General features: G+C 47.2%; 1 protein-coding gene across 6 annotated transcripts in view; it reads right to left on the minus strand.

Moving 5' to 3' along the window:
* HERC1 (HECT and RLD domain containing E3 ubiquitin protein ligase family member 1) overlaps window positions 1-25,107 on the minus strand; it is a 194,301-nt gene that overhangs the window by 72,622 nt on the left and 96,572 nt on the right. For 5 of the 6 annotated variants that reach the window (XM_077264201.1, XM_077264203.1, XM_077264200.1 and 2 more), the window contains exons 27-31: window positions 20,660-20,707; window positions 19,933-20,195; window positions 19,379-19,597; window positions 15,922-16,042; window positions 1,657-1,894 (exon numbers count right to left, since the gene is read on the minus strand). In XM_077264201.1, coding sequence (XP_077120316.1) covers window positions 1,657-1,894; window positions 15,922-16,042; window positions 19,379-19,597; window positions 19,933-20,195; window positions 20,660-20,707 — 889 coding nt within the window. The remainder of the gene's footprint in view (window positions 1-1,656; window positions 1,895-15,921; window positions 16,043-19,378; window positions 19,598-19,932; window positions 20,196-20,659; window positions 20,708-25,107) is intronic. The other variant, XM_077264204.1, reaches the window with a different exon arrangement.

A 25,107-nucleotide genomic window follows, 5' to 3' on the forward strand; every position in this document is an offset into this window, starting at 1 on the left:
AAAGAGAAAGAGAAAGAAAGAGAAAGAGAAAGAAAGAGAAAGAAAGAGAGAAAGAGAAAGAAAGAGAAAGAGAAAGAAAGAGAAAGAAAGAGAAAGAGAAAGAAAGAGAAAGAAAGAGAAAAAGAGAAAGAAAGAGAAAGAGAAAGAAAGAGAAAGAGAAAGAAAGAGAAAGAGAAAGAGAGAAGGAGAAAGAGAGAAGGAGAAAGATTTCCCATGCCAGAATCGAGAACAAAGCTTCTGGGCATGCTCAATCTGTAAAAAACGGATTCGGTAGCCGGAATCGTTCATTCAAACACCCGTTCCATGCGTTTATTGCCGGAAACGTCCCTTCAGGCTTTTTCGCTGCACAGAAAAAACGTTGCAGTAGACGTTTTTTGTGTCCGGCAAAAAAGCTTGAAGGGACGGATCCGGCACAAAACGGATGAAACGCATGCCCTTCAGGCACAGTCCGGCGCTAATACAACTGTATGGGGAAAAAACGGATCTGGCGTAAAAAAAAAACGGATACGTTTTTTTTAAAAAACTGCCGGATTGTGCCTGAAACAAAAAACCTGATGTGTGAAAGCAGCCTAAGTCTTCTGAACACAAAATAGCCATGGTCAACAATTGTTATAAGTTTGCTAAGAATTTGGCTCGCTGGTTAGAACCATTTCTGTGAAGATATAAAAGAAATGTATTTACTTTTATGTTATGTAACTATGTTACTACCGTTACCTTGGACTAAAGGTTCCTTTAAGTCCTCTCCAATCCCCCTTTTCCCCTTTCCCTCTCTCCCATTCCAGCCTACCCTTTTCCCTTCCCCTTTCTTATCCCTCCCATACGTTCTTTTCCAAAACCAATAAAAAGTTTGGAATAGAAAGAGGAGCTGGATGAGCAGGGAAGGAAATCTGAAAGCTGCCAGGAGAGATTTGGTAGATGATGTTATTCTGTAGTTTACAGGAAGTGCGAGACTTGTCTTGTCTACATATTAGCCTATGTATTGGACTGGTTGTCAGACTAGCGATTACATTAACCAACTTCCTATAATAAAGGGGGAAAGTGCATGGATTTAAGATTAAAGCACCACTTCAGCGTTTGTTTTTTTTCCAACACTGGAGTGGCGCTTTAAGTGTAAGCCCATTGCCACCGATCATATACTCACCCTCTGGCGTCTTCACAGTTTTTGGGCCCACGGGATCGGATCATCTTGTGACACTGGCTTCTAACTGGCCAGAAGTCAGGAGCTACTTCACAAGCTCTCAATGCAAGTCGATGAGAACCAGAACAAGGGTCTCAGATTTGCACTGAAAGTGAACTCCGCGCAGCTCCATGAAACATTGGCGCTGCAGGCATGTCACTTTTCACCGGAGACAGACCAAAGAGGCGGCGATTACAGATGAAAATACCGGAAGATGAGTATCACACAGAGAGCAGGGTACTAGCATTTAAAGCACCACTCCAGTGGTGCAACAACAAAAATTCCGCTGGAGTGGTGCTTTAAACAAATGACACAGCTAGAATATTGATAACAGAAGCTAGAGTTCCTCCTTAGCTTACTGATAAATTAACTTTAAGCAAGTGGGTGGCTAATATTGTGGGTTTCATTGTTCAGATGATGCAATAAATAAAAGTCATTTTAAAACAAAATGTTAAATGTACTAGATTAAAACTACTCACCCAGTAGTAATTGCCAGGATCTGGAGCAGCCTAGTACTAGCTACTTTAAGTGCAGTGCTCAGCTGAGACACTCCAGACTTGGGCAGTAGCTGGAGAGGTTGCCCAAGCATAGTCTCTGTGCCACAGAGTTGTGACAGAACACTAAGCAGGCCAGTGGAAATGGCAAGGGAGACATCCACTGGCTGATAACGGACACTAAGGGCAAAAACGGTGACCAACAGGAGGCGTTGTTGGGCTTCTGAAATAAGAAGGAACAGCTTATAAATAGGTCATAGTCTCTACACAGGCCAAATTAATAATACACAATAGCTAACCAAATAACTACATACTGATGGCTGTGCTCATTTTTCAGGATCTTTGCTTCTCACCACATACAGTTTATTAATGGGACTCCGCAGCTCGGTGCTTCACGGCAGGGCCAATCATTTATATACACCTTCCCATCTGCTTATTTTCCTTCCATCTCTACCCATCTTCTTTGATTGACAGCTCTGGCTTCAGAGCCAGGGAAGGGTGTATATAAATGATTGGCCCCACCATGGAGCACCGGAGCGACTGTATTTGGTTTCAACAGTCAATTCTGTGCTGATAAAGTCCCTTTAAACACAGAGGCTGAAAGCGTATACCGCTCTGACATTCTGCACAGTTATATCCTCTGAGCGAAAAGGTCAAGTCCCCAAAGGTTATTATACTGCAGATATGGGTTTAATCCACACGTTGATAAGGTTCTGAAGCTGCACTGTACACACACTGAAAGCCCGGCTACCGGGAGGAAATAAACTTTATTGCTCCCTGCAGCCTCGGCCTTTAAGGGTATGTGCACACGTTCCGGATTTTTTGTATTTTTTGCGCGTTTTTTCAGCGGCAAAAACGCATAAAAACGCATACATTAAGCATCCCACCATATTTAATGTTTTCCGCAATTTTTGCCCACATGTTGCATTTTTTTCCGCAAAAAAAAACCCATGCGGAAATATACGCAGCATGTTCATTAATTTTGCGGATTTTAAGCGGATTTCCCACTATATTATTGCATTGGGAACCTCCGGAAAAAAACATGAAAAATTCGCACAAAAAACGCAATAAAAACGCATGCAGAATTCCTGCGGAAAATCTCAGGATTTTCTCAGGAAATTTCTGCATACTTTCCGGATGTGTGCACATAGCCTAACAGTTGAGTACATAGTGAGTGGCGGCTGTAGCCACTCCCTGGCACTGACAGTCAGCTCTCTACAGTGCATCAGTACAGAGGCTGTCAGTGTCAGAGAGCGCTTACAGCCGACGCTCACTATGTACTGAGCGGTGATTGAAGGTGTGCCTCTATAACTTAAAGCCCGAGGCTGCTGGGAGCAATACAGTTAATTTCCTCCTAGTAGTCGGGCTTTCAATGAGGCCGCCGGGCAACTTGAGAACGCTATTAACCTGTAGATTAAGCCTATATCTACATGTTAATAGCGTTTGAAGATGTGAAAGGTTCCCTTTAAAGCAGATCTGTCACCAGATTTCAAAATGCAAATGGTATACATTGACAAAGAGGGAGGGTGAACTAAAGAGAGAATCGTACAGTCCATTGTATAGTGAAAAAATAGTAACTTTATTAAATAATATAGTCGAGGGCGGACACACTGATCCTGTGACCCGGCTGGTGTAACCTTTCAGGTAATAGGACACTTTACCATTACATCAGTGGCTGCAGCACTACCTTGGATCTTCTATCCAACAAGCGATCTATGTATGGCTAGTATCCTTCCAGTCTGACTCGTCATAGCATCTTGAGTGAATAGCTATACTACCTTTACCTACCATATTGTTGGGTATTTCCAACATGCCCTCTCATCCCTCTATCATGTTTATATAACCCTTCCACCTATGCCCACAACCAAGGGATTTTATCTTTTAGTATATGTGCCTTTTAAGGTCTAATATTGTGGGATGTTTTTTACTCATTGCATCTGGTGCGTCGTCTGCATACACCAGTGTATGCCTGTCAAATTATTTAATACAGTTGTTATATTTTCACTACACAATGGACTCTATGATAGTCTCTTTGGTTCCCCCTCCCTCTATATCTATATATAGCCGACGATCAGTCCTGACGTAGCCCTGCTTGTATGTTAGGGGTTCTATTATTTAATATATATTATTGCCCATTGGGGGCAACATATACTATTGCCTTTGGTGCACACTCCCTCTAACATACCAATGCCTTTCATAAATTTCTTTTATTAAATGGTATATATATTCAAACAGATCTTGAGTGTGGTTGACTTATTTTGAAAGTCTACGTCAAAAAGACTGTAAAATGTAATGTCCTGGGCTGGAATTGCAGAGGGCTCAGCTCTAAATTAAATAGGGCCATAGTGATGGAATTTGGTAAAAACGTTATATGCAATAGGCACATTTGACCAGTCAGAAAATGTTCTCTTAAAAGGGCTTGGATTGCTCACAATATTTTCAGGTTTTTTTTTTAATCAGATATTTTCTATTAAGCACAAAATAGGGATTTTTGTGTACTCACCGTAAAATCCTTTTCTCCGAGCCAATCATTGGGGGACACAGGACCATGGGTGTTATGCTGCTGTCACTAAGAGGACACTAAGTGAACACATAAAAAATGAACTCCTCCTCTGAAGTATACACCCTTTGTCTGGCTAAGATGGAACCAGTTCAGTAGCAAAACAGGAGCATTAAACAAAAGACCATAAACTATGTCAAAACCGAAGGACTAACAACAAGCCAATAGACTAACAGGGTGGGTGCTGTGTCCCCCAATGAATGGCTCGGAGAAAAGGATTTTACGGTGAGTACACAAAAATCCCTATTTCTCCTACACCTCATTGGGGGACACAGGACCATAGGACGTCCTAAAGCAGTCCCTGGGTGGAAAATAACACAACTGCTAATACCCCATGTACCGCTAGCTTATAGCTGAGGTACTGCCGATTGCAAAATGCGCCTGCCAAGGGCAGTATCTGCCGAGGATTGAGAATGAACGTGGTAATGTTTTGTAAAAGTATGCAAACTGGACCAAGTCGAGGCTTTGCTGACCTGTTGTGCTGACGCCTGGTGCCGAATGGCCGAAAAGGCGCCCACTGCCCGAGTCGAATGCGCCTTCATCCGTGCTGGGACAGGAGTGTTCCTGACACGGTAGGATTCCTGAATAGCCGAGCGGATCCACTTGGCTAGTGTGGCCTTTGAAGCAGGTAGACCCTTGTCCCTCTGGAAGCACGAACAGGACATCTGACTTACGGAAGGGAGCCGTCCGAGATATGTACCGTCAAAGAGCCCTAACCACATCGAGAGTGTGGAGAGCTTTCTCGATACGATGGACTGGTGCCGGACAGAATGAAGGCAAAACAATCTCCTCGTTGAGGTGAAAAGAGGAAACAACTTTGGGTAGGAAAGAGGGGGGAAGTCCTCAAGACTGCTTTATCTGGATGAAAGGTCAGGAACGGGGGTCGGCAGGAGAGAGCTGCCAACTCCAAAACTCGTCTGATTGATGTAATTGCTACTAGAAAGACCACTTTTCAGGAAAGAAAAGTTAGCGAGACATCCGGCAGTGGTTCGAAAGGAGCCTCTTGAAGGACTCCGAGAACAAGATTAAGATCCCATGAATCCAGCGGCATCTTATAAGGAGGAGCCACGAGGGCGACTGCCTGCATGAACGTCTTAACCGGTAGTCTGGTGGCAATTTTGCGTTGGAATAGCACTGACAAAGCTGACACTTGTCCTTTGAGCGAGCTTAGAGCGAGACCCGATTCTAAACCTGATTGGAGGAATTCCAATATGGAAGGAATGGAAAACACCAGAGGAGAACGTCCATGGGCATTGCACCATGAAAAGAAAATTCGCCAGGTGCGATGATAAATGCGCTTCCTAGCACTAATCATGGTGGAGGACACCCCAGGAGAGAATCCAGCTGGGCTAAAATCCAGGATTCAACGGCCACGCCAAAGACAGCGCCCCGGAGTTCTGGTGGTAAATCGGGCCCTGTGCGAGTAGATCCATGCGATCTGGTAGCCGCCACAGAACGTCGGAGACCAGCTGGATGAGTTTGGCGTACCATGCCCGGTGCGACTAGGATCACTGGTACCCCCTCTGCTCTGATCTTCTTGATGACCCTCGGGAGCAAGGGGAGAGGGGGAAAATGTACAGGAGCCGGAACTGATGCCACGGCAAAACCAAGGCGTCTGCTCCGACGGCGCATGGATCGAGTGATCGGGCAATGAACTGGGGAACCTTGTTGTTTAGCCTTGAGGCCATGAGGTCCACATCCGGAGTCACCCAGCAACGGCAAATCTGCTGGAAGACTTCCGGATGGAGAGACCACTCTCACGAGGCGAGGCCCTGGCGACTGAGAAAGTCCGCCGCCCAATTTTCCACACCCAGGATGTGGATTGCTGAGATGGGTGAGTGGTTGCTCTCGGCCCAACGGAGGATATGACTCACTTCGTGCATGGCCGTCTTGCTGCGGGTTCCCCTTTGACTGTTGATATACGCCACCGCCGTGGCGTTGTCGGATTGGATCCTGATGGGGTGACTTGCGAGGAGATGGTGAAAACTAAGTAAGGCAAGTCTGATCACTCGTATTTCCAAGATGTTGATTGGGAGACGCGACTCTCGAGTAGACCAACGACCCTGTGCCGTGTGGTGCCTGAAAACTTGCCCCCAGCCCAAGAGGCTGCTATCGGTAGTCACCACTAACCAGCTTACTGGGAGAGAGGACTTCCCTTGGTTCAGGGAGGACTTCAGCATCCACCTCCTGAGGGTTCGCCTGACCGGCGGAGGCAGACGGAATCGACGGTCGAGCGAGAATGGGCTCCTGTCCCAGGCCAATAGCAGCGCATGTTGCAAAGGACAAAGATGGAACTGTGCGAACGGAACCGCTTCCATCGCTGCTGCCATCTTCCCGAGGATGCGCATGCTGAAACGAATGGAGTGAGGAACTGGGCAGGAAAGAGTGCGTGCTCCCTGTTGTAAGGCTGAGACTTTTTCTGGTGGGAGAATGACCAACCCGCAGGAAGAGTTCAGGATCATGCCCAAGAAGGAAATTCGCTGAGTTGGTCCGGAGATGACTTCTCGAAGTTTATTTTCCAGTAGAGGCGAGAAAGAGTATCCACCGTGATACCGACGGACTCCTCGCAGGCTGGATAAGACAGGCCTTTGATCAGTAGGTCGTCCAGATACGGAAGTACCACCACACCCAGAGTGTGAAGAATGGCTATGACAGCTGCCATGAGCTTGGTGAAAACCCTGGGGGCGGTGGCGAGGCCGAAGGGCAAGGCCACAAACTGGAAGTGTTCGTCGAGGAATGCGAAGCGTAGGAATTGTTGATGAAAGGGAAAGATTGAGATGTGGAGGTAAGCATCCTTGATGTCTATGGACGCTAGGAACTCTCCTCTTTCCATGGACGCGACAACAGAACGTAGAGAGTCCATTCAGAAGCGTCGGAACTTGACCAAGTTGTTCAACAGCTTTAGGTCTAGTATTGGTCGTAGAGAACCGTCCTTCTTCGGGACCACAAATAGGTTCGAGTAAAACCCCCTGAACCTTTGGTCCTGGGGGACCGGGATAATAACTCCGTCTCTTCGGAGCGCCTGTTTGGCCTGAAGAAAGGCTGATGTCCTTGTCTTGGGAGGAGAAGACTGGAAAAAACATGTCGGGGGAGGGGAAGGAAACTCGGTTTTGTACATGGAGAACACCAGCTCTCTGACCCACTCATCGTGAACGACCGAGAGCCAGGCTTGACAGAACAAAAGTAAGAGTCCGCCTACTTTGTCGGTGTCCGCCGGATGTAGCGATGAGTCATTGTGTAGAACGTCTAAGAGATCTGGGTCCCTTAGAGCTGGATGCCCTCGGTCTGGGTTTCCAGGTACGGTTAGGTCTGTATGGGACCTGGGAACCTCTGTCTCCACGCGAAGCTCGTCCTGAACCCGAAGAGAAGGTTGTAGAGGACCAACTGGAGTTGTTGCGAAAAGGCCGGAACCGAGGCTGTTGTTGATTCTGAAAGGGCCGGGCAGGTCTTTGCTGAGGAAGAAATTTACTCTTTCCTCCAGTAGCGTCAGAAATAATTTGGTCTAGTTTTTCTCAGCTGCGTGTGCGGCGCAATTGGCCGCATCTATAGAGGCGCTAACTACGAAGTCCCTTGCTTGAGCTATTTGGCTAGCGAGTTTTGCCACCTCCGGGGGAAGATTGCTATCGTGGATGGTTGTGGTTAGCACCTCTGCCCAAGCGACCATTGCCTTAGCCACCCAAGTCACGGCAAAGGATGGGAAGAGAGCTGCTCCTGAAGCCTCAGAGACTAAGCGAGCCAGGTAGTCAATTTGACGGTCAGTAGGGTTTTTGACTGAAGAACCATCGGACAAGATAGGAGTGTTTTGGATGCGAGGCGCGATACAGCAGGATCTACTGAAGGAGAGTGCAGCAAATCCTTCATTATATCTGGAGCGAAAGGATATTTGGACTCAGTAGGTTTTTGACCTGTGAACCGTTTATCTGGGTGTTCCCTATGTTTCTGGACATTGTCCTTAAACTCAGGATGATTGGCCAATATTTTTTGGACGCGTTTGGTCTTTTTAAAAGCCACTGTGTGTACCGGAGCAGAAATGGATTCTCCGTCCACCATCAGGGTCTTATTGACCGCCTCGATGAGGGAATCAAGCGTCTCTTGACGGGTAGAGGAATCCTGAATTAAAGACGCATCGGACTCATATTGAGAGTCATGTGTGCTGCGACCCTCTGGAGAAGGGGAGCAAGACATGGAACTCGCAGATGCTGAGGTACAAGTGTGATCAGGGGACGCGACATGGGTCCTCTTTCTGGAACCCTGAGCCCCCCGTGACTGAGTACGCCCCCTGTAGGTGGACGGTTCCGTACCGGCACCAGAGTCCACCGCGGTCGGCCAAGGGGTGTTCTGACTTATGCAGGGACCCCAAAGAGAGTCTATTGCCTTGGCCAGGGAAGCCATAATTCGTGACAAGGAAGAGGCCCACCCAGGAGGGCAAGGCTCGGCAGAGTCAGTGGCGACATCGGCGGGAGGCGGCTGCGCACAGGCCAGGTCACAATTCATGCATAAAGGGGTACTGTGGGCACGTGGCAAAGTAGTATTGCAAATGGCAGATGAGGTAAAAAACACTGTGCTTTTTATTAACCCTTTTGGTCTCCTTAGATTGAGACATCGTGTGTCTTAGAGTTAGAGCAGAGTGTGTGCTATAGGTGTAGAGAAGGGGGTTAAGCTTTCTTGCAGAAACTGAAGCAGCTTACCCAGGGTCCTGTGTCTGCGTCTTCAGGGAAGGAGTCGGTGTCTGGATACCGCAGAAGGGAGTTCGGCGGTCCTATGGCATTGAGGGGCCCAGATAGCGTGATCCCACCGCAGATGCTGGAAAATATGGCCCCCGAGACTACAAGCGGCATCTCTGGTTCAGGACGAGAAGCGCCAGGGACATGGGCGGAGCTCCGGCGGTAGGCGGCGCCATGTTAATTGAGGCCTAGTCCAGCAAAAAGCCGAGGACTAAATTTTTGGGGCCTGACGGCTGATAAAGAAGGGGCAACGACGATCACCGGACGCACCGCCGCTGGTGCCTAGCCAGCGATTCCTCACCCCAGGGACCAGGACCATCGCGTTTCTCGCAGGGAAGCGCAACAGGCTCATACTCACAGAGGTGATGTCCTGTGCAGCGCCTCCGGCTGTTCTAAGGGCATGATCTCAATCTATCCTCCCTATAGCGGGGGATGGAGAGAACCCTCCGTCCATCTTCTCCTGCGGTTGTGGGGCTGTATTGACGCCATTAGGTGAGGGCCTCTGTCCATCCAGCTGTAGATTTCGGCGGCCCCGTAGAGGAACATGGAGGGGAAAAACCTCATGTGCTCGCCGTATTTCAAGGGGGGGATGGGGACCATAAAGGAACAGTCGCCCGAAAGTGATATTAGGCGTGCCCTGGTCGTCGCAGGAGAGGGTACGGGGAGTATACTCCGCGTTCTCGCCTGTTGATTGCTCGGGGGAGAACGGACCCTAGAAAGGAATCTGTCTCCCCCCTTCACTCCGTTGGTTAAAAAATAAAAATTTACAGAAAAAAAAAAGGAGATTTTTGTGTACTCACCGTAAAATCTCTTTCTCTTAGCCTCTAATTGGGGGACACAGGACCATGGGTGTTATGCTGCTGTCCACTAGGAGGCGACACTATGCATAATCTGAAAAAGATTAACTGTGGCTCCTCCTGTGCAGTATACACCCCTGGACGGCATGAGCCTTCTCCAGTTTTGTGCAAAAGCAGTAGCAGGAACGTAACATGAATAACATAATTATGCCTGTAAGAAGGCAACTATGTAACATGAATAACATAATTATGCCTGTAAGAAGGCAACTATGTACGAGCTCAAGAAAACAATATGAGAACTCAAGAGTTACAACGGCCCGGAAAGGGCAACAGGGTGGGAGCTGTGTCCCCCAATTAGAGGCTAAGAGAAAGATTTTACGGTGAGTACACAAAAATCTCCTTTACTCTGTCGCCTCATTGGGGGACACAGGACCATGGGACGTTCTAAAGCAGTCCCTGGGTGGGAAGCAATGGACGAATATTGTGCAGACATGCCCCTATACTTAGGGCACCGCCGCCTGCAGGACACATCTACCCAGGCTCGCGTCCGCTGAGAACTGGGTATGAACCCTGTAGTGTTTAGTAAACGTGTGTAAGCTAGTCCAAGTGGCCGCCTTACACACTTGTTGTGCCGAAGCCTGGTGCCGAATGGCCCAGGAGGCCCCTACCGCCCGTGTAGAGTGTGCCGTAATACCGGCTGGAAGAGGAGAATTCTTAAGGCGGTAGGCCTCTTGTATGGTGGATTTGATCCACCTGGCAAGGGTAGCTTTGGAAGCTGGCAGACCCTTGTGGTCGCCTTCCGGAAGGAGGAAAAGAGAATCAGACCTCCGGAAGGACGCAGTCCTAGACACGTATATACGCAATGCCCTGACAAGGTCAAGCGTATGCAGAGCCTTCTCCACTCTATGAACCGGAACCGGACAAAGGGATGGTAGTGAAATTTCCTCATCGAGGTGGAAGTCGGACACAACCTTCGGAAGGAAGGATGGGACCGTACGAAGAACTACCTTGTCCTGGTGAAAAGCCAGGAAGGGCCGTCTGCAGGAGAGTGCTGTCAGTTCAGACACCCTGCATAGCGAGGTGATTGCCACCAGGAAAACCACCTTCTGGGAAAGAAGGCGGAGTGGGACCTCCTTAAGGGGTTCGAAGGGTGGTTCGTGCAATGCTGTCAGGACCAGGTTGAGGTCCCACGTCTCTAGTAGTCGTCTGTAGGGGGGAACCAATCAGGAAACCCCCTGAAGGAAAGTCCTTACTTGCGGCTTGGTAGCAATGCGCCTTTGAAAAAGCACTGAGAGGGCTGACACCTGGCTCTTAAGCGAGCCCAATGACAGCCTGGCCTCCAGACCCGATTGGAGAAAACCAAGTACTTTGGGTAGGGAATAAGGGAGTGGGATCTGGCCACGAGATTCGCACCACTAGCGCTGTATTGCTAGGAGGGATTGGGATAAGGGACCCCTCCATTTCTCTGACTGAGTCAGAGTCGCAGATGCCTTCCGAATCCTGTGTATCACTGAGGCGTCCCCTGCTGAGTGGGCCGGGGAGGAGGCCTTCTCTGGTCGGGGATTGCGGAGATCTGCATTGTCTGTCTCTGGAATGGGACGGTCTAGATGACCTGGAGCTATGGTGTCTATCCCTAGAGGAGGATGACCGTGTGCTATGGGATGACGCAGATGGACTTGATCTATGGGTCCGCTTGCGTCCTTACCTAGACGTGGATGTGCCAGGGTCATCTTGTTCCTGAGTCAAGCTCTCCCTTTGCTGGGTAACGGTCATAGCCGAGGCATGACCCTGCAGAGCCTGAAGCAATGTGGAGGTTAGGTTATCTATAGACTGCGTCATAGATTGCGATATCTGAGTAGCCCATTCCAGCATGGCATTAGACACCGAGGCATTGGCAGGGGCTCCTTGGGGCTCTGACACATTAGTTTGTATACAGTTCTGACAATGCGGGTACGTGCTACTACTGGGGAGAGCGGTCCCGCAGGCTGTGCAGAATGCATAATAGCAGTTCTGCCTGGTTCTCTTGGACCTTGAGCCCGGCATAGTGCACAGAGTGCAGAAGTGCTGCCAGCAGAGGACCTTACAGGGGTAGAGAAACCTATAGGGGAGCCTTATAGGTAATATGGATTCACAGCTGAGTAAAAAACCCAGCTGTGATCTTACCCCACCAGTGTGCCCCTAGGTCCAGCGCCGAAGATCCACAGTCCTGTGCCCCCCGGAGACTGGCTGCCTGGTCCTGCAGACCGGGAGATGCAGGGTTAATCTGCAGCCGAAAATGGCTGCTGAGACAGAGAGGAAAGGAGGAGAGCTGGAAAAAGGCAGCAAGGCTGTGTAAAAACGCGCCCTTTCTGTCTCGATCCACCCACTGTATGACACTGTAGAGTCATATTTGTCATCCGGGGGGTGGAGAGGAGGCGGCAGCTTCAGCTAGGCCGAAGCCGGGGCCTAAATTAGATGCCTGAGGCCCAGAAGGGCTCCAGGCCGGCGCGAAAGTCCGGGAGGGGGTCGGATCTGAACCAGACCCCTCCGGATTTAAAGGCAGGATGGCGGTGGGGCTATAAGCGGAAGGGGGAGCCCGGTAGGGGGTCTCCCTGAGGCAGTATAGAGCTGGTGCTGCCGCAGAGACAGGGGCGCAGGGAGCCCTGTGTCTGTATGTGCCATGCCTGCCTGCACTCCCCCCGGCCCCAACAGGAGCCCGCAGCTGGGCTGGGGTCCCTGGATGCAGGCGCAGTGTGCTGGCCCATTGCTGGGAGCTGTAGAATGCTTCCTGTACAGGCCCTACCTGAGGCGTCTCAACCTAATACCCCCAGAGGGGGATAGGGAGGGTGCTGTTGTCACCTTCAGGGGCCTTTATCCTCGCCTCGACCTCAACCCAGAAACCAAAAGGAATTGGGGAAGGAGGGGAGGTCTCGACTTCGGACCAGCACCCGAGGGACTGAGGAAGGAGCAACATGGGGAATAGCCATCTTTACTTCAACTGGGCACCCCATAATAGGGGGCCGAGGAAGAAGCCAGGCCAGGAGTCTCACAGGAGACCCTCTTTTCTTCATCTGTAATCCCGTCGGAAAAAACGGAGTAAAAATCTTTTAGGTGTGCCTCCTATGCGACACTAAGCAAAAACTGGATAAGGCTGATGCCGTCTAGGGGTGTATACTGCATAGGAGGAGCTACAGTTAATCTTTTTCAGATTATGCATAGTGTCGCCTCCTAGCGGACAGCAGCATAACACACATGGTCCTGTGTCCCCCAATGAGGCGACAGAGTAACAGGAAAAATTTAAAATAAAAACGTCAGGGTGTGAAACAGACCCAAGTGCCTCCTACAGACACTAAGCAAGAACTGGTTCAATCTTAGCCAGACAGAGGGTGTATACTGCAGGGGAGGAGCTAATTTTTTGTGTGTTCACTTAGTGTCCTCCTAGTGGCAGCAGCATAACACCCATGGTCCTGTGTCCCCCAATGAGGCGTAGGAGAAAACCATTTTCCAGTTTTCCTTAACAAATACAAAAACATTTAGGCATTTTGTGCAAAGAAATACATTAGAAGGAACAAATATGCTGTTGTATATCCCAACTGTAACAATATTTCAGTTTTGATGGCCAAGTGCCTTCCATTAGAAGTCAGTCAGGCGGCTTGTGGTCACTTTGTAAGATAAGTATTTATCCACCCACTGGACAATAGTGACATTTCTGTTTGTTACGTGTTACAGTATATGCCTCCTCCATTTGATCTGACTTTCCTGGAGTGAATTTCCATCTTTCCCTGGCAGCCCAATATGGATTAAGGGAAACTTCAATGTGGTGTCTGACTCTTCTATGTACAGGACGGGGGGTCCAGGCACTGCTCCTATACACTTGAGAGCTTGCTGCTCGTCTCCCATTTAGCGGATGTGTGGCAATGGAAATGTCCTGACCAGCAGATGTTCTTTTCAATTGTGCGTAAATCTTTTTCCAGAAGTGACCTGATCTTTGCTTCTCCAGACTTATTACCATCAATCTTAGATATGGATTATACTCTCTGAGGAATCGCTTACCATCTAAAACTAGCTGTTCAAATTGCAATAGTCACCGACTGGTTTAATAAATTTGGAGCATGCATTCTGCCTGGCTTGAGTCTATGGAAGTTTCTACTGCAGTCCATGCTGCTGTTGGGCTCAAAATTGTGTTTATCCAAATTATCTTGTTAAATGGAATGTTAATAAGGTTAACAGTGAGGGGAGCAATTATGTCTAAGGTGGAAGGCCAAAGACATATTCCACGGGAAGGGGAGTAATTCTAGACCTAGGAGGACATTGTAGATGCCTTTAAAATCATTACACTCAGAAAAAAAACCCTAAGGGTATGTATCCACGTTCAGGATTACATCCGGATTAGCTGCAGATTGAACGCTGCGTACAGCCGCAGCGTTCAACCCACAGCGTCCAGATGTTACAGCATAGTGGAGGGGATTTTATGAAAACCCGTCTCCACTATGCGTGCGAACATGCATCCAGCGGCCCTGCATTTACAGACATGCGGCACGTCTTTTTACAACTCAGCATAACTGTTTTCCTTGTGGCAGCGAGGGAGTGTCGGTAAATCACAGGGCCCAATGTATGGGGCGAGTGCTCGCACTGATGGACAAAGACATGGGTAAAAGCATATAATGGGAACACTGGTTCCTTCTACAGAGGTTTACTTTAGGGTCATTTGACCATTGGGACATAGGTTCCTTTATACCTATGTAGTAGTAGGGAAATATAGCTGTCTTACATTGATTTATTATAGTATACTAAGTGGTTATATAATAACCTTTATTTTTATATAGCGCTAACATATTCCGCAGCGCTTTACAGTTTGCACACATTATCATCCCTGTCCCCGTTGGGGCTCACAATCTAGATTCCCTATCAGTATGTCTTTGGAATGTGGGAGGAAACCGGAGTACCCGGAGGAAACCCACGCAAGCACAGAGAGAACATACAAACTCTTTGCAGATGTTGTCCTTAGTGGGGCTTGAACCCAGGACTCCAGCGCTGCAAGGTTGCTGTGCTGTCCACTGAGCCACCGTTATATTGACCTGCTCGGTCATATGTATGCCCGTACTTTGTTTACATGGTGCAACACTTTTTTATTGGTGCACCTATACCGTATATTCAAATAGCTCTGTATGTGATATTATGCCTTAATTGTTTTTTTATTGTATTTTACAATATCTTTAGTGTTAATAAAGTATACTCTCTTTTTTTACACTCATTGTGATCTATATGCTTCAGTTCTCATGGTTATGGTTAAACTTCATATTGCATGCAGAGTACTTGGACTATAGGTACTCTCTATGACCATTTTTGTGGAAGAGGGTGGGAAAATTTGCTGGTTAAGAGCGTTGATGTATGACTGGTGTTACAGAGTTGTTTTTTACATTGCTTGTGCTTAGGCTTTTCTGATACATTTAACTATTGTCATCAATGTTACAATTATATGGTCTTGTTATGCTCTTACCAAAGTTTAGCTTATGTTTATTATTTTTTTTATGATACCTACCCTTTTATTAAAACTTACGGTTAAACTAGTGATTAATCTGAGCACATGTGAAATGTTTAACATTTCTTGCTTACTGTCAGGTATAATTACTAAAACATAGCCAAAAAAAGGTTGTAAAATTGTGACATAGGTAGAAGAATTTTAGAATCTTAGATTAAAGAGAGAAAGCACACGAGTCCAAACGTACTCAGTCCCATTCTCCCCACCCAGCCTGAAAACTGCGGACTGCACTGAGCAATATAAAATCTCAGCAGCAGCGAGGAGGGACAATGAGGAGCCGTCCATCAGACTAGATTGGCGAAAATTCAGCAACAGGAGCAGACTATCATCCTAAGTGGATAGAGACTTTCATAAAAGGATTACGGTATATAGTCCACTCGCATGTATTTTCAGAACACATACCCCAGCCAAGGTACAAGGGATACATTTAATAAGTGTTTTATGTAGTGTGTATTGTGAAATCTGGTGACAGATATGCTTTAATAGTTTACCTTTACCTACACAGATCTAAGCTTCAATTTCTCCTGCTTTCTAGTAGTGCAATTATAATCATATTGGAATACCCTTCTAAACCAGTCAACTAGTTTTTTCCATCATCAGCCCAAGAGAAGAGCTTACACTGATCACACAGGCAGTGAAACAACTTACCCACATGGTGTCTGTTTGTCTGCAGAGCCCTGTCCAGAGTGGCAGAAAGCTGCTGATAGATTTTGTGCACAGCTTTCTGGATCTCAACTTGTATGCTACTTTTTGAAGCCCGTATTCCGTCCTGAAAACACAAAACATTACATAAAAATATACAAACATACTGTAAGTCCTAGTCATTGATATGCTGTGAATGATTTGGTCTACGATGAGCAGAGGCCATTTTCAGCTATGTTGCATGTATTACATTCAACTCATTCATCTTTTTACATATGACAAAAAGGAGTGTTGTAAACCAGAAACAATTTATCCTTCTAAAAACCTCATCAGAAGTTTTAATCAATGAAAATCCAGGTGTCCCACCACTGCCAATTGCTAAAACGAGGCAGAACTGCTATGTGTCTATTTCTGATGGACTCTGCTCAGTTCTACTCCATGAGAATGAGCTGTGTATGGAATCATAGAAAGTTTTCATTTGTACCTGTCACACTATAAAAAAAAAAAAAAAGTCCTATTCATAATTTTTTTTCGCTCTCATTCCACATAGCCATAAAGAGGCTGGTTTTTTGGCAGACGAGTTGTATTTTCGAGTTGCACCATCTATTTTATCACGTGATGTATTCAAAGACAGGTTTTATTTTTAGTGTTGGTTAAAAAAAAAAGACCTGAAAATATGATTCTCCAGATCTGTACAATTCTTGCAACGTGCAAAGTTTTTTTCTCCTCTTAAGTGGTAAAAAGTGTAAAAAAACACAACTGGAAATTCATAAAAAGAAAAAAAAAAAAACGATTTTATTGATACCATTTTGGGGTAGATACAATGTTATGATCACCTCATACTGCATTTTTTCCAGTGTCACCGTGGCAGAGAATCCTAGATTTCTAGCATTTTGATCCTTTCCCCCTCATTACTGCATTTACAGCTACAGTCAGAGCTCCGCTCCACTCACGGCTGTTAGAGGCATATTATAGCAGAATTAGGCTACTTTCACACATCAGGTTTTTTGTTTCAGGTACAATCCGGCAAGTTTTGAAAAAAACTGATCCGTTTTTTTTTTTTACGCCAGATCCGTTTTTTCTCATAGAGTTGTATTAGCGTCGGATTGTGCTTGATGGCCAGACGTTTCATCCGTTTTTTTCCGGATCCGTCTAAATAGTCATTTCCGGAGGACAGAGAAAACGTCCAGAGGAACTTTTTTTGTGCGGCGAAAAAAGCGCAAAGTGACTGAACCGGCCAAAAACGCATGAAACGGACATGTGAAACAATGATTCTGGCGTCCGGATCCGGTTTTCAACGCATTTTCCATTGAAATCATTCAGTCTCTCTCTCTCAAAGAAAAATGGATCCGTTGCATCAGTTTTTACACTATTTGCTACGGATCCATTTTTTGGAACATTAGCCAGACTCTGCCTGAAACAAAAAACCTGATGTGTGAAAGTAGCCTTACACAGCCACCATGTGCTAGCAAACATGTAAACTCAGTTCCTGAGAGTGCAAAAGCAGGGAGGCAACATACAATGTATCATCATATGTCAGTAGAGGTTAAGGCCATGTTCACACTTTGCGGGTTTTACCACGGATCCGCAGCGTTTCTGCAGCTGCGGGTCCGCAGCAGTTTCCAATGTGTTTACATTTACATGTAAACCCTATGGAAACCGCAATCCGCTGTGCACCTGCTGCGGGAAAAACCGCGCAGAAACGCAGCGGTTTACATTCCGCAGCGGTTTACATTCCGCAGCGGTTTACATTCCGCAGCGGTTTACATTCCGCAGCGGTTTACATTCCGCAGCGGTTTACATTCCGCAGCGGTTTACATTCCGCAGCGGTTTACATTCCACAGCATGTCACTTCTTTGTGCAGAATCGCTGCGATTCTGCACACATAGGAATGCATTGATCCGCTAACTTCCCGCATGGGGCTGTGCCCACGATGCGGGAAGAAAGCGGATCATGTGCAGATGGTACCCGGGGTGGAGGAGAGGAGACTCTCCTCCAGGCCCTGGGAACCATATTTGTGTAAAAAAAAAAAAAGAAATAAAATAAAAAATAATGATATACTCACCTCTCAGCGCTGCACGCGGCCGTCCGGTTGCAGGGTTGCTGTGCGAGCAGGACCTGCGGTGACGTCGCGGTCACATAACCGTGACGTCGCGGTCACATGACCGTGACGTCACAAAGGTCCTTCTCGCACAGCATCTTTGGAACCAGATCGCCGCATGCAGCGCCGAGGAGATCCAGACATCAGAGGGTGAGTATAAACCATTTTTTTTAATTATTTTTAACATTACTATTGATGCTGCATATTGCTGCATATGCAGCATCAATAGTATAGGAGTAAACCCGCAGCGGAAACCGCAAAACAAACCGCGATAAATCTGCAGGGATAACCGCAGCGGTTTTGCCCTGCAGATTTATCAAATCCGCTGCGGGAGAACCCGCAGAGGACCCCGCAAAGTGTGCACATAGCCTAAAGATGGTTCAAACCCAGCTCTGATTGAAAAGAGATGTAAATCAGCCACATGGTGTTGGTTGACCTTTGCTGTCCTGCAGACTTTTAAAGGGAACCTGTCACCCCCCCCCCCCCCCCTTCCAGGCGTTTTTAACTAAAAGAGCCACCTTGTACAGCAGTAATGCTGCATTCTGACAAGGTGGCTCTTTTAGTTCTGGGTGCTGTAACTGCAGAAATAATCCGTTTTGTAATTTGTCCTGAATACCTTTCTTCAGTCAAGGAGGCAGGCCTTTCCCCCCCTGCTGCAGACGCCAGACAGCCGTCATTCAAATCTTCTTGGCGCCGGGTGCCGCCTCCTCACCGCTGTTTTGAAATGATCCGGCGCCTGCGCTCTTTTCTCCTGCTTTGGGCAGGCGCAGTGAGCGCTGCCCGTCCTCTGTGCTCATATGCAGTCTAGCTGACTGCGCCTGTTCGGTCGCCCTGCTTGTGAATCCCAGCCCCGCAATGTGAAAAAATCAGAAGACACTGCGGGGCTGGGATTCACAGGCAGGGCGTCTGCACGGGCGCAGTCAGCTGGACTGCATATGAGGACAGAGGATGGGCAGCACTCACTGCGCCTGCCCAAGGCAGGAGAAAAGAGCGCAGGCGCCGGCTCATTTCAAAACAGCGGTGAGGAGGCGGCACCAAGAAGATTTGAGTGATGGCTGTGTGGCGTCTGCAGCAGGGGGGGAAAGGCCTGCCTCCTTGACTGAAGACAAGGTATTTCTGACAAATTACAAAACGGATTATTTCGGCAGTTACAGCACCCAGAACTAAAAGAGCCACCTTGTCAGAATGCAGCATTACTGCTGCACAAGGTGGCTCTTTTAGTAAAAAATGCCTGGGGGGGTGACAGGTTCCCTTTAAGTTACAGAGGTAAGATTTTCAGTTGAATTTACACAAGTCAAACTGTTATTTACAACTGTTGGTGTAAAGTGTTACCCTTAAGAAGTAGCGCCAAGTCTCCTTTACCTGGTAATGATGAAGATGGACACTTTCACCTTTAGTGCCTGAGTGACCAACAGTCCCTAGTCCAAAACAACCTGCAAGAAACTGCAGTCTCACAGAGGTCAGTAGAGATGAGGACTGAAAGGTAGCGAGTGACTGGCGACTACCTAATGTTTGGGCATTTCCTTTCTCCTCCATTCCAGATAGAAGAACAAGGATCTGGTGCAAGGCCTCCAAGCGCAACTACAAGAAAATCATAACCCTTGGAGTCATTACAGACTTGCATAAAAGATGTGACAACATTACTGTTTAGACAGTGTTTTTCTACATTCGGCTCGAAGGCTGCATATATAGAGTTACATTTCACAAGCACCTTGTTGTCTTTACATACCCATTAGTGCCTCCGTAATATACAATACTCACGCAATATATGTATCGGATACATCATGCAAAGTGCAATTAAAATATGCAAAAAGTGAGTCTTCAAAAGTCTGCTGTATTCTTGATCATCCCAAGAAAATATTTCTTTTAAAATTAAAACATTTTTATACCAAAAAAAAAAAAAAATACAGTAATACCTCTGCACGGAGTTGTTGCTGTTCCATTGCAATTACGCATGCCTGGGGAGAGCTGGACATTCCTTCTTCTGGCTCTTTAAAGCCCGGAGAACTTCCTACATCTCCACTTACAAAGCTTAGCACATTGTCAATTAGTGTATGCACACCAAGAGCTTTGCTATGTTCTGCATCGGTGTCAAAGCCACAAGACAAACCACACATCCAGTCCCGATTGTGTTTCAGTTGGGCCCAAGAATCATTGGCAGGGTATTCAGATGGGGACACTGCAGACACATGAAGATCAAAACTCAGGGAGGCCTGAAGATGTACAGTTGATGGGTTTTGTTGCTTTCAAGTATAAGGATACTGAGTAAGTCTACTGTTCAAACCTTTAAGAACAATTCAGGTTCCTAAAATGTAACCTACTACCACAGAAAATAATGGCAGATAAAAGAGTTTAAAAGCAATTAAGGGTTACAAGTTTGGCTTTCTTCAAGCCATAGTGTGTTACATCTCGTTGAATGTACATACTCATCATCCTTATACTACATGACTGTAGTTTTCGCTGCCTGCTCAGCACAGATGCTTTCAAAGCATGTGCTTATGAAGCGGATGACATAATGGAAGCTTCATTTTTGCAGGCCAAAGCACAGCGAGTTCATACAATGATAAAATCATAACTTAAATATGAAAGGCAATAGCTAGCCCGAAGGAAGACAAATAGACAAAGGATAAAAGAAGAACATGCCGTTAAGTACTTGCTTGGCGATCTTCTTTTTCCGGGGACTCAAGTGGACTAAGGGCCCGATATCAGCAAGGAAAACGACATGTTTTTATAAAGGAGACACAGAGAGGAAAGGGAAACGAGGTCTAGCTTACCGCTGTTAATTTCTTATGTAGTGACAGAAATGTGGTTTATTTCTGGCCTTTCATTGCAACCTTGCCTCCCTGACAGCAAAACTTACCAGTAATGTGTTTTTACAGAACCCATAACAGCACCAAGAAGAGAGGGGATCCGCCCTTCAAGGACAGAAAACCTTCAAGATAAAAAGGTCGGCTCCTCTCTCTGCATCAGTGGATTACAGAGCATGAGAGGACCTCCGAGTTAGTGTACAGATATCTATATACATTTATATAAACTATATTTAACCACACCCTAAGTGGTGTACTATGTACAATAACCCACCAACCAGAAGGTGATGGCTTAGTAACTGGAGGGAATATAAGGGTGCTATCATGGGTTCCGTAAAAACATTACCGGTAAGTAATATACGTGTTTTCCAGTCACCCATGACAGCATCAACGAGAGAATTACAGAGAGTTACTCAATTAGGAAGGGACCACAGCCTGTAGAATCCTCTTCCCAAACGTGAGATCAGAAGAGGCAGAAAGATCCAGTCTATAGTGGTTATAAAAGGTGGAAGGTGATTACCACGTAGCTGCCTTACAGATCTGTTCTATGGACAAGTCTGCTCTTTCTGCACAAGACGTTGCCATCGCTCTTATAGAGTGGGTCCTCAGGTTGTCAGGGACCGGCCTTCCTGCGACTTTATAGGCCAATTTGATAGCCTCCCTTATCCACCTGTATAGGGTGCCCTTTGAGACTCTCATTCCTTTCCTAGAGCCTTGAAAGGAGATAAACAGAGCCCTATCCTTCCTCCAAGGTTTTGTTGCTAACAAATAGTGAAGAAGGCACCACCTGACGTCTAGGGTGTGAAACTTCTTTTCCCTACCATTTCTAGGGTCAGGACAGAAGGACGGCAGAGATATCTCCTGTAACCTATGGAACTTAGATACTACTTTAGGTAGATAGGCAGGTCAGGTTTTAAGACTACTCTATCGTCCATTACCATGATAAAGGGGAGGGTCTGCTGATAGAGCCTGTATATCGCTCATTCTTCGCGCTGATGTCAGGGCTACTAAGAGTATAGTCTTTAGGGAAATCAACTTTGTGAACCCTTTAGTTAAAGGCTCAAAGGTCAGTTCTGTCAAAGCATTCAAAATCAAGTGTAAGTCACATGGCGGGGCCCTTGCTACTGGGACTGGTCTGGATCTAGCACATGTTTTAATAATCTTGACCACCCACTGATTACCCGCAAGGTTATAATTATACAGAGCCTCTAAGGCCGAAACCTGGATTTTCAAGGTACTAACCACCAGGCCTTGATCTTGTCCCCTCTGAAGGAACTCCAGGATTTGTACTTTCCCTTCCAGAGTACACCCCATAGATGACAATAATTTTTTCCAAGTCCTACCATAAATCTTTGTAGTAAACGGCTTCCTACTAGCGATCAAAATAGAGACAAGGTTGAGAGAAAACCCCTTGCCCTCTAGCACTGACCTCTCAAGTTTCAGGCTGTTAAGTGCAGCCCAGTCACCTGAGGATGGAATACGGGCCCCTGAGCTAGAAGTTCCGGGATCTCTGGAAGGACCCATGGTTCTGTGACTGACATGTTCCTCAGCCAAAAGAACCAGGGTCTCTTGGGCCAAAAGAGGGCTATGAGCATTATTCTTGCCCTGTCCTGCCTGATCTTCCTGAGAACTGCTGGAATTAAACAAAGTGGGGGGAAGGCATAGGCCACGTTGAAGTCCTATCTGATCCGAAAGGCATGCACCACCTGAAGATTTTCTTTTGGATCCAGGGAGCAGAACCTCTCCACTTTGCTGTTCTGCGGGGTAGCGAAAAGGTCGATCTCCGGACACCCCAACATGGACACTAACCGCATGAATATTGAGGTCTTGAGGGACCGAAACAAGGGAATTGATCCGGCACTCCAAAATATCAAAACTTTATTAAGGGTGCTTTTTTAATGCGCCAGAAACGCGTCAGGTGTTTTTCATGGTCTTAACTATGGCTTGATATGCCGAAATAAAGTTTTGATATTTTACCCTACGGGTTGGAGTGCCAGATCAATTCCCTTTTCCTTGTTTTGATATGGCTATGCTCACCAGCGGGACTGGCACCCACCTGTTTTTCTAATTGGACTCAGCTGTATTTGGATGAATTTGGATTGCATTGGTAGCTCACAGACCTCTTTCTCCTACACGTCTTGAGGGACCATTTGCTGTGTAGCAGTGGTTTGCGTCTCAAAAAATCTGCTGTTATATTATCCCTTCCTGTGATGTGAAGAGCCGATAGTGAAAGGATGTTCTCCTCCACAAGGCTGAAAATCCATTTGGTAATCTGCATTAGGGAATTAAACCATTTCCCTTTTGCTTGTACATCCCCCTGGGCAACCTTTTAACCAGACTGCTATCCGACCTGTGTTAGAAAATGCGGCAGATCTTGCGGCCAGTCTGGCTGAGTCAGCCGATGCGTCCGATAAGAAAACCGCCACCCCCTTGATTACTGGGAGCGTGGCCAAAATGGATTCTCTGGATGAATTTTCCCTCAGCTGGTCATCTAGTCTACTCAGCCAGAGCATAAGGGTATGTTTCCACGTTCAGGAAACGATGCGTGTTTGACGTCAACACACGTCAAACACGCAGCGTCCAGATGTTACAGCATAGTGCAGGGGATTTCATGAAATCTCGTCTCCACTATGCATTAAAAGACGCATGCGGCACACCCGCGAAAACGGACATGCGGCGAGTCTTAAGAACGCAGCATGACCTTACAATGAGCAAAACACGCAAGAACACCGCAGGTGACCTGCCAGTGACCTCAGGTGCAGATTTGGTCAGTATTTTACCTGCATAAAATCCTGACCAAATCCTGATGCTATCCTCAACGTGGAAACATACCCTAAGGGACCTTGCTGTGCAGGTTGCCACGATGGATGGCCTCAGTACCCCTGCCGATGACCCCCACGTAGCTTTAAGAAAGGTGTCAACCTTTCTATCGAGGGGGTCTTTCAGGAACCCTGCATCTTCAAAGGGAAGGGATGATCTCCTTGAGGCTTTGGATATAGCGACATCCAATTTGGGTGCTTTATTCCAGGACGAGGTAGCCTCTTCCTCAAAGGGGTGCTTCCTTTTAAAGGAAGATAGCAAGGTGCCTTTCCTATCTGGCTTTTCCCAGTCTATCAATGAGATTTAGCAATTTCTCATTCATAGGGAAAGATCTACGTTTTTTCCTGTCCTAGGTCCCAAACATTGCATCTTGGACAGACTTTTTGGCCTTCTGGTCGACCAGTTCCATTGTGGACCTCACGGCCTTAACTAAATTGTCCACCTCCTCTAGGGGGAAGCAATAGCCTGCTCCCGAGTCATTTTTCCGACGAGGATGATTCCACAGTATCCCGCAGAACCTCCTCGTCCGAGTATACAAGCGACGACGTGGGAGACACTTCAGCCCTATCCCTACGTGGTGTTTCCCCTGAGAGGGATTGGAACCTTAAGTTCTCTACTTCTGTCCTGATGAGAGTTTTTAGGGTGGAGGAGAAGTCTGGGGTCTCATTTGCCGCTGTGTCATTAATATATATATTGGCATAATTTTTTGGGCCAATGTAATAGCTAGACCCTGCCCACACAGAGTACAGCCTCTGTGCTTCGGTTTCCCTGTACATTTTCTAGGGGGATCCTACCAGAAAGGCAAGAGGACAGAGAAAGAGAAGGAGAGAGAGAGATTCGCATTATTAAAATGACATTCTCATAGCTCACTCACCACTCAAAAGAAATTGAAGGGCACCCGAACAGGAGGCAGGATGTCGTCCGAAAGGTCTCCTTTAGGGACCGCAGAATCTTCCATCCTGGTAGAGCTGTGCCAACTTGCCCTAGAATGTTTTGACCTGCGTGCCCCGCTGGAGCGTCCGGAACTCCCATCCTGATGCGGCCCCATTTGACGTCAGGGTCGCTGTGGCTGCTCTGGCTCCAAATGATACTGCTGCGGCAGCAGTCCCAGCTGCTGCCGCTGTTGAGAGGGGTGCTGTGCATCCATCGCTGCACTGGTGCCCCTGCCTGGCCGGCGATCTACACTTAAGTATTGTGCTGTAGGGGATCTGTTGGCCGATGCGCTCCTGCAGCTTCACCTGCCCCCAGAAGTGCTCTGGGTGAAAGGTCCTGGTCACGTCATCAGTGCGCGATTTCTGGTTTCCAGCCGCACTTTGTGACCGTGCCAGGACGCGAAGCTGCCGACTAACCATGAAGTGATGGCACCGCACACTCCCGCACGCCGATGCCCCAATCGACCGACCCAGGTCTGGCAACTTGCTTTTCCTTATCTTCTTTCTTCTGCCACCGTGCAGGACTGAGGGT

This window comes from Ranitomeya variabilis, chromosome 5 (assembly GCF_051348905.1).
Source record: "Ranitomeya variabilis isolate aRanVar5 chromosome 5, aRanVar5.hap1, whole genome shotgun sequence".
NCBI classification, from domain to species: domain Eukaryota; kingdom Metazoa; phylum Chordata; class Amphibia; order Anura; family Dendrobatidae; genus Ranitomeya; species Ranitomeya variabilis.